The 13,315-nt window shown below is 38.1% G+C and overlaps 1 protein-coding gene across 1 annotated transcript in view; it reads right to left on the reverse strand.

The window, feature by feature from the left end:
* adgrv1 (adhesion G protein-coupled receptor V1) overlaps window positions 1–13,315 on the reverse strand; it is a 223,078-nt gene that overhangs the window by 110,932 nt on the left and 98,831 nt on the right. Inside the window, 11 exon segments of the mRNA XM_036598204.1 lie at window positions 661–832; window positions 1,495–1,638; window positions 2,478–2,954; window positions 4,668–4,817; window positions 5,133–5,372; window positions 6,911–7,130; window positions 8,214–8,412; window positions 8,501–8,649; window positions 9,556–9,791; window positions 11,492–11,677; window positions 13,092–13,230. Of these exon segments, the coding sequence (XP_036454097.1) occupies window positions 661–832; window positions 1,495–1,638; window positions 2,478–2,954; window positions 4,668–4,817; window positions 5,133–5,372; window positions 6,911–7,130; window positions 8,214–8,412; window positions 8,501–8,649; window positions 9,556–9,791; window positions 11,492–11,677; window positions 13,092–13,230 (2,312 nt within the window).

Consider the following 13,315-nt stretch of genomic DNA (forward strand, 5'->3'; position numbering starts at 1 on the left):
ACAATTAAATTAAATGCAAAGATTTTTACGACATCACAAAATAATCAATTCAAAATTGCCTGTTTTTGCAGCTCAGTTTCCATATATGGCCTGCATGGAGAGCGGAGTGAATTGTATGCTTTGAAGCTTTGTTTATATAGTATATGGGACGCTTTCCTTATAAAAAGCAAAGGAAATTTATTTTTCTATAATACAGGCCCTTTAAAGTTATGCCAAAGGGAACCTTACACAGTAAACATTAACCGTGGAGAAATCACATTTACAGAAAAAAACTTCTTGCTTATTTAGCTTGTATGTAATTTGAACATGTACTTTGTGGTCTCAAAACAAACTGAAGTATATACATTGTAGTTATTATCAGGTAGTGGATATGATGAGTTAAGTCCACAAAAAAGAGAACTGGCTTCACGGACACCTCCTAGACATAAAGTTCATTATCAAATATATCGTTAAAATATCACTGAAAAACAAACAATATCACAGTATGTCAATATCACAACATTCCACTCTAAGTAATTTTGCACCATTGCCATTTGTCCACATTAATACTTTGTGTGCCTCTTTGTACAACATTCTCAGCCTCTGGTTTATTTGGATTAGATTGTGTATAAATGTGTGTGTGTGTGTGTGTGTGTGTGTGTGTGTATGATGGTGGCTAACCTGAGCTGGGGGTGACCACTCCTGGCTGGTAGCCTGATGGAGTCTGGCCAGGAGGGAATCCAGCTCTCCACTGCACATCCACATCTCCATACAAGCCTGTTCTGCTCACTATTGCCTCACACTGACCACTCACCACATCAGACACCTGCAGAGCCAAGGAGGCAAATCCGACCTACAAACAAAGCGTTCAGCATATTCACTGCATAGAATTTGATACAAATATACAGACAGGAAACATAGTTTGCACTTAATAATAAGAACAAAGAATCTAGATGATATGTTTTGTGGATTTTAGTGAAAATAAGTTAACAAATGCTCTACAGGTAACAAACTTAAATATGGCATTTTTTCAGCAAATTTGACAGAAGTGCAGAAGAGCAGAAGCGTGTTGTCTGTAGAGGTTGTGTTAACTTATTTTCACTTAGAAAATCACCAGGGGCACCCAAACTGCATATGACTGTATGTATTGTATTGTTGCTGTTGGAACTAAACTTCATATCTCCAAAAAGGTAACTGTACAGTAGAAGAATATCTTTAACTTTTAATGGAATTTAAGGTAACAATGATTTATTGTAAGACATTTTGGACCATTTCTATTAGTCAGTTCATCATGTTCATTTGACACTGTGTACAGGGCAACTGGCACTTTAAAAATATGTGGAAAAAAAGAAAGAAGATACAAGGTTTTGTTCCAATAGTGACTTTATATATATATAAATGAGTGTATAAATAAGTGTAGTATGTATAATCATCTATCTATCCATCCATCCATCCATCATATGTGAATGTGGTGCCCTCTGGTGGTTATTTGTCAAATCCAAGGCAGACACTCACCTCAGCATTGGCGGCCTCCTCAGGCACAGACACGATTGCAATCCTTGCCTCAAGCTGTACACGAGGAGGGGAACTGAGAAGAGGTCCTATCAGAGTCGCATTCGTCAGCTCCACTGTGATATTAAAGCCAGTTACAAAGAACACCTGCAAAGGAAAAGTGAAAAATTTTAAGGGAAAATCAATAAGTACACAAAATGCAAACAGAAACAGAAAAAGGTGATCAGTAAAATTTGTTTCATCTCTGTTACACAAAAGCATATCATCTGATGTTTTTCCCTATGACCCTTATTGGAGTTGTACATTTTTTGTAAATATGTGCTTATCCAAACAGCATACGTGTAGGTAAATCTCCAAAATGTGTGTTTCATTGCGTGCACAGGCATGCAAGTTACCCATGCTGCGGTCACTAATACAGCCTCAGACTACAGACCTTGGCTTTTGAACTTTACACTGGTAACAATTTGGATGATCCTGTTCTACTTTGGCCCAGAGAACACAGGGAACATGCTGCAGGCATCAATTTCAGGATGAACGTAAATTTACAAAATAATAATAATAATAATAATAATAATAACGAATAAGGTATAACATTCAATATCTTCTCTTTGTGCCATTTTTTTTTGTTTGAAATGAATATATAAAATTACCCCTTTCTGTTCTTGTTTTTATTTGTATCTCACATACTATCCCAGCTTTTTTTGAATTGATGTTTGTGCAAATTTGTCTAGAAAAGAGGGAAAACTGCTAAATGAAGAGTTCTGTGTAAAAAACAAAATTACACAGTCTTCCACTTTATGTAGCACATTGTTTACTCACCAGGCTAAACACAACCAAATAAGCAAATTTCAAACATGTCTGAGTACATTTGGGGTAAGGAAAAAATGTGTAGTTAGATGTTTATACTGACTGAAATATTCCTTTAAATGTTCATTTGAAAGTAAGCACATTAAAATAACAACAGACATACTGTATGTTGTACTAACCTGTGTGCTGACTGGAACTGTGACACTAGCAGAATTCACTCCATCCCTCACCAGGATACTCCCAGTAGATCTATCCTCAGTGAAGCTCTGTCCAGGTGTGGGGTAGCTGATCCTATACCCCACACTGACATTACCAAACGTTCCAGCCAACCTGCTGATGTTTAGAGCCAGATGCCTGCTGCGGTCAGTGGCATTAATGACCAGTGCCTGCCACTGTGGTGGAAGGGCAAAGACACCATGTGGCTCATCATTGGCACGGACACGGAGACGAGTGCTGCTGCGGTCAGCGTCAAGTTCAGCTCCGCCCTCCACTGCAATCAGCCGGATGGTGTAGGTCTCCTCCAGCTCTGGGACAGAATCAGGCAGCAGGCTGAGGGTGATCTCCCCAACACGCTGACCAGCCAGGATGGTGGTGAAGCCATGGAGGGCAGCAAAGTCACCTGACATGTCTGAGTCACTCAGGATCTCCCAGAACACCTGAGGAATAAAGACAGAACTGAGCGCACTGAGTACTTCTTTGTCCACCTCTTTTAAGGCAGGTATTCTACTACTGAAGCTGCTGCAGACACAAATCACAGATTGTCAAAGAGTTCTCTAAAATTTGTGGTCTCATATCATTTATCATGTTAGTGCAGTTTTATGTAACCAAAACAGCTACAATTCATTTTTAGATTAATATTTTAACCTCTCTTTACCCTTAAAAACCAGTCTGTTTTTGTTACTATGCTTTCAAGACTGATGATTGGCTAAATAGCTCCCAAGTGAAATGAGGCACTTCATGTTCAAAGAGCAGTTCAGGCTAAAATGTACAGAACAAACTGTTTAGACTGAAATCCTCAGTCTCAGCCACTCCTTTCAGACATCTGGATCTTACGGAAGCCTAAAAAATCGCCCATGAATTTTTCTACTTCCCTGTTTCCGTTAGAAGTGTTGACTGAACAATGTTGAAATAATTTTCTTGAAATATTCACTCTATAAACTCAAAATAATTACTAATTTCCTTAAAATATTGACTTGATCTCTTAAAATAATGCATTATTATTTGTTGAAATAATAAGTTATTTGTGTTTAAATTATAAGTTATTCAATTTTAAGAAAGTAAATATTGTTTGGGGATAATAAGTCATTACTATCTGACACTAAGTCAATAGTTTGACACATTAAGTCAATATTTTGAGAAAACCAATCATTATTTTGACATAAGTCAATATTTTGAGAAAACAAGTAATTTTTTGACATTGCAAATCATTATTCTGACATACAGCTGCCAAAAACAGAAGCAGAGAAAGGTGATTTTTTTCTCTTCTACCTGGGGAGAAATGGCTTCCATTGGATCCTTCAGAAGGCTGCAATGATTATTTGCTTCCTGACAGCCAGGAACAGCACAACGTTTAACAGTTAACAGTTTTCCCCACATCTTCCACTGTAATAACTCTACAGCTACAGACTGTCTGTGTCACGCCTCGGGCGGATTCGGACTACGTTTCCCAGAAGGACCTGGGAGATCACATGGATGAGCAACTTCTCTCAGACTCGGAGTCCAGAGCGGACTCCATTGCCCATAATCCCTTGGGTGATCACATGACCCATGACAATCGTTCACGCACCTGTCAGCGTTCCCAATCACCTGAATATTGACTAAGAACACCTGTGTTTTGAATCATATGACTCTCTTAGAATAGTATATCAGCCCGGGCTTTAGTTAAGCCTTTAGTAAGTTCTCCGGAACTCGACCCACGTTTGTTATATCGACCTTTATTTTTGCCTACTCCTTTTGTACCTTTGCTGATTCTGTATTGGATTTGTGTTGTTGACCTTTCTGCCTGCCTTTTTGACGACGATTTTGACTTTCACCCTTGGTTTTGTCTGCCCAGTGTTATGATCACTTCGGTGATCTTCTGCTGCCTTTTGATCAAGACACACGCTTGTTTTTCAACCCCGCTTGTGTCACCTGATAATAAAACATTGTTTTTTGCATTTTTTCATCCGCGAGCTTCTGAATTCTGTTGCTGCGTCACAGTCTGTACTAACAGCACTCCACACTTCAGCGTTAATGGGCTTCCACACTGCTGCAGGCTGAACGTTTACATACAACACATTAACTGAAAAAAATGCCTGTCTCTTGGACTGAGTCTCTGTTTATTGAGTATGAGGTGTAAAAGAAGCAGCGGTGTGAACGTGTGTCCTTACAGTGATGTTGCCCATGACCCCCTCTCTGCGTGTTATGAGGAGGGAGATGTTGAGTGGACCTTCACTGTCTGCAGGCTCGCTGTGCACACGCTCTCTCAGATCCTGCTCTGTGAACTGCACTATACCATTCGGGTCACCAAACTTCGCAATCTGTAAAGAAATATATTAATTTCATGACAAGATTTAGTTTTTTTCTTTCATTTTGTTTTTGGTTTGCATTTTGAATGAAAGATCAGAAGAATAAGCAATAAAGGCTTTTTTGCAGTCCAATTAGCTCATGTCTACCAGGGGTGCTAATATTTGTGGAGGCACTGTAATTCATTATAATAGTTAATGATGTAAGTATGTAACTACATGTAAACAGTACAGCAAACACATCACAACAACATGACTGCTAAAGCTTAAATTGTTACTTGTGCCTAATAATTACAACTATGCACTGTATGTACTGTATTAGCAACCTACCCTGAGTGTGACAGAGCCTGCCCTGGGGTCAATGTCCATTTCTCCAGACAGGATGCTGAGTCTGACCACAAATGTTTCCTCCACCTCCACCTCCCCATGGGGCAGAATCCGCAGCTCGATGATGCGCACGCCCTCCTCGCCATCTCTGAAATGGAACGATCCGTTCACGGGTTCACCAATATCTGTGTTTACAGATGGTAAAACCTCGTTTGAATTGGGACCTAGTATGTTCCATGTTATCTGAGGGAGAACAACCATATTCCACAATTAGCAGGCTTTACATTAGCGCATGAAGAGACACATCAAAAGGTTCTGATGACACAATGAGGGATTATTCAAGTTATGTAAGGTTAGCGTCTTTGTATTTCCAACTGTTGTTTTTGTTTGCATCAAAGGCTCAATAATCGTCGTTAATGCAACAACTTTAATACAGCAACAGCTTCATTAGTGCTGCATGGCTCCAAATGTTTCTAGGATAATTAAAGCATTTTCACTTTGTTCATCTGAAATCTCTGATTGTGACTTCCAAAAGTATCTCAAAGTAAAAATGACACATAGTTATTACTTTTTCCTGGATTATAATAAGAATATATTGTTATATGTGTACTGTTCATAAAATTTTTATATATAACTTTAATATGTTCTGTTATATTATAAATATTTTTCACCTAAAATTCAAAATCTAATTTTCTATGTAAGTAACTAGAAACATTACGAGAGGGACACTCTGACCAAAATGAAAAATTTGACCATCACTACATCTGTTACTACATCTGTCTCTTACAGCAGTGCCACAATCTCTCTAAAGTGAGATTTCCTGGTTTAAATCCCCTTCTGATGATGTATGTTGAAGGTAGAAGCACATTCTGAAAGCCTATAAGTGCTTTGGCTGAGTAATTAGGAGCAGGCTGATTTTTTACCCAGCTGCTTAATTCTTCAAATCAAATATTCCCTTAGAAAAAGTAGTTTTGTTTGATGACTGATTCAGGTCAATGCTATATCACTAATGCTAGCTAGCACCACAGGTTTATTTATTAGACTCTTAATCAGTGACTAGTGACCAGTCGGGACTTGCAGAGTACTATAAAGATTTCCAATGGTTATACACTTGAGAAATGCATGCTAGCTATTGTAGTGAAAGAACTCTAATGGGTATAAAACACAAAAATGACAAAAAATTGTGCATTCTGTTGAACCAATGAGAACAAGAGATAGAATGCTGAGCTACAAAATATTGCATAACATTACAAATAATATATTAAATTGTAATATTAGGCTAGAAGGCCATTTAACCCATTCATTTCATGGGTTACAGCGTGAATGAACCTAACAGCACCAATTAGAATTTTTATTTGATTGTCATTATCATTCTTTTATTCATAATCACATAGGGATTTCTTAATGTTTTGTTAAAAAGTACTTACTGTGCAATATAATAGTGTTGTTAATAAAAGCCTCTGTAGTTGTAGTATTGAAAACTAGCCTGTGAGATGCAGTGAGTCATAACTGGGACTTTAAATCAGTCAATACTTTTTCCAAATGAACCCCGCAGTATGCTGTTCCCTCTCATTAAAATCACGGGCCGTCCTTACAGTCTTGGTCAGCTGACCAATTCTTGACCCCTATTATTACATTACTAAACGTACAAAGACTGGGGAACATCCAATGGAAGTTTGTTTTTTTTCCAAATGTTTTCCCCATATGCGCAATACTTATGTGGCGCATAGTGTGAGGTTGCAGAGGCTGCAGTGTGAGGTCAGCGTCTAGACGGGGCTCACCATGGCATCTCCCACCAGCCCCCCGACGCGCTCCAGCACCAGACTGAGTCTCATGGTGCTGTTGGGGTTGGGGATGGTGATAAGACTCTGGTTGACAAAGCGGACCACTCCGCTGGGTGAGTCGCTCTTAGCAATGGTGATCTGGGCAATAAGCTGAGCCCCTAGTACAGCGCCCCCAGTGGCTGCAGTGAGCTGGATCTCAAACATCTCATTATACTCCCTGTGAACGTGAATGGAAACAAGAACAGATTTTAATTCTAACATGTAAACTCATGAGGTTTGGAAAAGATGACCACCATTTGTGTTCTATCTGCTGACTCATAGGTCTCCATATTGGTGCATCATTCTTGGCCCCCGCTGATCGCTGCTTCTGGCTATATTTGTGGACGGTCCCTTAGCAGCTCATAAGGGTTTCAACAGTTCATAGAAACCCATATGTTCTATTTAAACTGTAACAATTTCAGATGAAAACTCTCCTTCTTTATTTAAAATCTCTCAGACTTCATGCAAGCATGCAGGACGCTGAATTAACCTTTTTTAATTTGAACAATTTACAGTAAATTTACAAAGACAAAAAACAAAAATTGTTAAAAAAATCTCCTAATATTGTTAATATCCTATTTTATAGAAAAAAGTTACAGGCCGGCTAATGAATGCTAATGGCCCAAGATATATATAACGTATATACACACACCGGCCACTGAATTAAGTACACCTCCTTTTATCTACACTCATTATCTATTTGATCAGATCCAATTACCATTTAGATGTATTTTGTAGTTCTACAATTATTTATTGTAGGTCATCTGTTTCTCTGCATACTTTGTTAGCCCCCTTTTATACTGTTCTACAGTGGTCAGGACCCCCACAGGATCACCAAAGAGCAGGCATTATTTGGATGGTGGATCATTCTCAGCACTGCAGTGACACTGACGTGGTGGTGTGTGTTGCACTGGTATGAGTGGATCAGACACAACAGTGCTGCTGGAGTTCGTTTGAGGTGTTTAAAAACTCAAATAGTACCTGCTTTGTGATGGTCCTGTGGGGGTCTTGACCATTAAAGAACAGGGTAAAGGGGGGTAACAAAGCATGCATAGAAACAAATGACCTACAGTCTATTATTGTAGAACTACAAAGTGCACCTATAAGGTAAGTGGAGCCAGTAAAATGGACAATGAGTGTAGTAGTCTACTGTGGTGTACTTAATGTAGTGGACAATCAGTGTGTATATACATACATATATTTATATATATATATATATATATATATATAATTTGAATCTTTAAACTATTGCATTGCTTACCTGTCTAGATCATCCACAATGGAGATGTTGATGTGGCTGCGGTTCTGGCCATGTCTGAATGTAATGGTGCCATTAGGCAGAATGTAGTCTGAGCCAGGCTGGGCTGTAATGCCCCTGGTGATGAAATCAGCAGTGACCTGTCCATACGTACCCACTCTCCTCAGGACAGGGATAGACAGAGTGCCAATGTCCTCCTCAACTGAGAGTACGAACGAAGAAAAACAGACAATGTTATCAGTAATATATATAATAGCAATATATATTTGTGAGCTAGTGTGTCTGTGTACCAGTAATATTTGTGTAGGAGGGGTGAATTTCCAGGATGCCCTCAACATTGTCATTCTTCTGTATGATGATCATGATGGAAGAGAGGTTGCCAATGGCTGGAGGCTGATCTATCTGTAAACCCTGTTCCCTTATGGTAAAGTCCAGAGCACTGGGGACAGCAGGAAGAATGAAGTAATGATGATGCATAGCAAAAAGAAAAAACACCATCATTCACACAGAAATATGACACAAAGCTAACAACATCAAACAGCAGCGATCTTATAGCCTCAATCTTCCATATTTATAGATAACAGTGTTTCATACAGTGTCAAAACCACTTAAGCAAGTCTATTTGAGACAGATGCTAATTGGTGAGATATGCAGTACTGTGCTGAAGTCAGAGACCACAGACCATTTCTTTAATTCGAGTCAATACAGTCAATAAGTACAAGTTAATATTTTTCAGGAGATCTTTCTGATTACATATAAGATAACCAATCCACTTGCAGAAGGAAGGGTTTACAAAACTAGAGTTCAAAAAAGTATTTAAAGACACTGAGAAAATGGGACCCCTAACAACTGTACAAGACATGGTAGACCAAAATTGTCACCATCAGAATGTGTTTGGGATTATTTGGATAGGGTTCAGGAGAAAATGCAACCAACTTCTAAGACTGAACTAGAGGCAGCCCTGCAGATTTTTTGAAAAATTGAAACCAGGTCTCCTGAAAAAAATAAAAAAGTGTAATAAAGACATGCTAGAGAGTGGACAAAATACCAAGAAATGATATTATGTTTAGTTGTTAAGACTGTAATTTTCTGTTTTTGCTTTTTTTCTGACACTGAAAAATGAATAGTGGTCTGAATAGAACTTAAATAAATGAAGGGTCACTGACTTTTGCACAGTACTGTAAATATCCATTATTTGTTTGTTTTGTAGCTCCAGGGCAAAAGTAAAGAAACAAATTTTAGTCACCAAACATGCTGAACTAGATTTTGTGTAAGAGGCAAATTGTGTAAGAGGTTTTTTCACTATCACTGTACTGAATGGATGATAAGGCTCTTGGTGCTTTACTTGTCATTGAGGAGCTGCACTTGGGTGATGTTGAGATAGAACTCTTCGGGTCCCTCAGCAAGAGAATCATCCAGGATCTTCAGAGTGATGACTCTGAAGGTGTCTCCTGGACTGAATAGCAGTCTGCCTGAGGACTGTTCAAAGTCCAGTCCACTCACTGCACTTCGACCCTCTGTGTGGTAGCTGACCCAGACACTGCCCAGCAGCCCCATGGAGCGCACCACTGTAACGTTCACCTTTGGTGGAACAAAACACAGAACACTGATAAGCTAGATCATCTGTAGAGATCTATATGTATTTGACCTATTCCTGTGGTCTGAATGTTATTTTTTACAACGGGAACAGCCTCTGGTCAACAATTTATCAATAATTGATATTATCTATAAAATAACTTATAATCTATTAGATTTATCTAACACAAATTCAATGTTTATAGTGGTCTGACATGCATTTGATAGAGAGGAGAAGTTATGGGGAAAAAATAAAGCTCCTCCACTGTGGCTAGCCTAAACCTAATGGCATGTTGCCTTTATTTAGCCCTATCAGCATACAGTTATGTAGGGGAATTTCACCCTTTTTATTTTTATTTCCGTAGAATTAAATCATTAAAATGCAAACAAAGTCATTGAGTCATTCTCAACAGAGTCATTTTAGAAAAGCTTGCTGAGAAATGTTCACAGTGGTAGTGATAGGAACCAGACGTCTGAAGTGTTTAATGCCTCTAAAAGCTGGCTCACAGAAAGTTAGAACATGGAATGGTTACAGATATTATGCCTGAGACTTTTTTGTTTTACGAAATGTTTTTGGACTAAAATGTATTTTTAAAATACATTCATGGTGGAGAGGAACAGGCAAGGTATTGTAAAACAAATAGTATTTTTTTTTTAGATTTACCACATTTACAATGAACAACTGCACTTTAAAAAAACTCAATTACTTTGTTTATCTCAATTATTTAATTATGCAGATTTTTTTAAAATAATGGTGGAATTTTCCATTAACTAACTACTTTAACTTAACAGGTGTGTTTTCTGTTTCAGTTATTTAAACAGTATTCTTATGTTTGTTATTTAAAAATATTAACTGATGCTGCAAAAACAGCTCATGTTGAAGTCATTGTTTTTGTGATATCATGAAGTCCAGCACATTTACATAGATCTGAATATTCTGCCTAGAGCAGTATGAGTGGTTGGGACTGAAGTCATGAGATGTGTTTTAGCTAGACTGTTTTTTGAATGAGGTATAATACAGGGCAGGCTTAAAGGCACAGTACCTAAAAGAGCCTGTTTGATTCTAAAGGACAAAGAGAGATTGCAAAATGATCTTGTAAAAATTAATTATGACTGTTTTCAGTATAAACCTCAAACACTGTAAACTGAAGAGAAAAAAAGAAAAAAAAATGTAGGATCTGGGCTCTATAATTTTTAACTGTACCTGGCATATGTTATAAGCATATGTCTTGCTCTTGAGCTGTTCATTGAATAAAAGTAAATGACTGACATCTAATACAGTCATATGCAAATGTTTGAACATCCTAGTCAAACTGCATGTTTCCCACTATGTTAAATTGAGCAAATAAACAGTAACTGTAGATTAAATTGTGCAGAGGAGTGTTCTACATATGACTGTATAGTCATAAATGACCAGAAGGCATATATAGAGAGCGTTTCATAACTAAGATACATCCATTTCTTTGACATAACTTTTTGTCAGGGTCAGATCTACGGTTGCTAAAGAGTTTACACAAATATACTCATGTCATGTGTTGGTGTTTTCGAAACTGTTACTATGATCCCTTACTGTGAAATAAGCACAGTAACACAAAGTTACAGTCTTTGGCTTTGAAGTTTTTCTCCAGTCCACTCTACATCAACACCACACAGAACAGTTTTATGTGCAGTAGATGCAGCATTATAGGTAAAGGGTAGACTCTCACTGATCTATCCTCCTCTGAGGCACTGAGGGACGACTGGGAGAAGGAAAATAGGCCATAGGGCACGTCACTGGCTGCCATGGTGATGGTGGCATGCTGTCTGCTGGGGCTGATCTCTGAGCCGGGAGTCAGGGACATGAGGCTCAGCTCATACACCCTCCGCTCCTCCGGAACATCATCATCCAGAGCCTGCAAGAGGAAAGACATTTATAACTGTAGATGGAAAAGTACAAATTTGGCAAAAAATAGGATAGTATATCTAATTCACATAATTTCCTTTTACCACAAATGTAGTCAGTTTAGAGTCTTAGATATGCTTCTTTAGTTTTGCACTTTTTCCAAAACAGGAGTCGTTTGGAAAAAAAAGTTTATCATTTTCCTTTTACATGTTTGGTGTTTTTATTCTTCAGTTTAGTCTATAATGATGCTAGCAAACACTACAAGTCAATGGTCACCTAAATCTCCGAAATGGTCACCCGTTTCAGTCACACCAGGGTCCTCATTAAGGTTGTGCAGACTTTTTGATGTGGTTTAGTACATAGTATAAGTTACTGTGAGCTATCAAAAATTCAATAAAACACCATTTCAGACCACTGTGTTCAGCTAAACTGTGAAGTTTTCTTCATTTTAACAGTTCACACTGCTGTGTTCTAAACTACATCAACAGGTCTGTGTAACTTTAACAAAGACACATTGTGAGCAGGTGATTTACGAACAAAATCTGGGTGACTACTGACTTGTAGTGTTTGTTGGCTGTAAGCCTCATAGCTCCAATGCAAAATTAAGGAATCTGGACTGCAAACATGTCTTGGCTAATTGACTATATCTAGAGTAAGTGAAAAACTGTAAATTTGCTTTTAAACTAATCCTTTAAGGTTACGCAGCTAACAGGTAACCAAGGCCTATACTGCTCCAACTAGCATTGTGCTCAGAGGAAAATATGTTCTTAAATCATTACACAGCATATAACTTAACAAAGCTGTTAAGTAATCTCAACAAGACTTGCAAATGTGACTTCTTACACTGTAAGACATACTGTAACCTATAAAAATGGGCAAAATTAGCAATATTAGCTTTGCAGCACCATTGCAAAACTAAAGAAGCAAATTCCAGACACTAAACATGTCTTAGCTGATTGAGGAGGAAAGAGGAAAGTTAGATTTTTTATTAAACTGTCGCTTTAATCATAGAAATGTGCTTCAGAATAGAACTGAGGTTACTGCAAATGGGCTAACCATGCTATTATGCTAATTTGTTAATATGCACTTCTTGAATTCTGGTCATCACTGAACATCATTGATCACGTTCCACTGAAACCTCGCTTTAATCTTAGAAATGTGCCTCAGAGCAGAACTGAGGTTACTGCAAATGGGCTAACCATGCAATTATGTTAACTTGTTAAATGCACTTCTTGAATTCAGGTCAACAACATCTCCGAAACACAATGTAAGCAAATGTCACATTCTAAAAACTGACGGTGGTTTTACTTAAAAATAATACACAAATTAACAGTAAAATCTTCATTATTAAAACTTCTTCATTACTAAAACCATATGAGGAAACAATTAAAGGCGGCTTTATTGCTCAGACAGTCTAGGTTTACCTTCAGCTGAATGGTGGCAGCAGACTGGCGGTCTCTCATGATAACCTTGCCTGAGATCTCCAAAAACTCAGAGGATACGGCTGGGGTGATGTTCCAGTATATCTCAATCTCACCAAAAATGCCTGGCCCCCTGACAAGACTGCAATAAACACCATACAGAGACCTCACAAAAATGAGTGGGTGCTTACCTGAGTTACGAATCAACAAAAACACAACAAAAAACA

Source organism: Colossoma macropomum, unplaced genomic scaffold (genome assembly GCF_904425465.1).
Source record: "Colossoma macropomum unplaced genomic scaffold, Colossoma_macropomum, whole genome shotgun sequence".
Taxonomy (NCBI): Eukaryota; Metazoa; Chordata; class Actinopteri; order Characiformes; family Serrasalmidae; genus Colossoma; species Colossoma macropomum.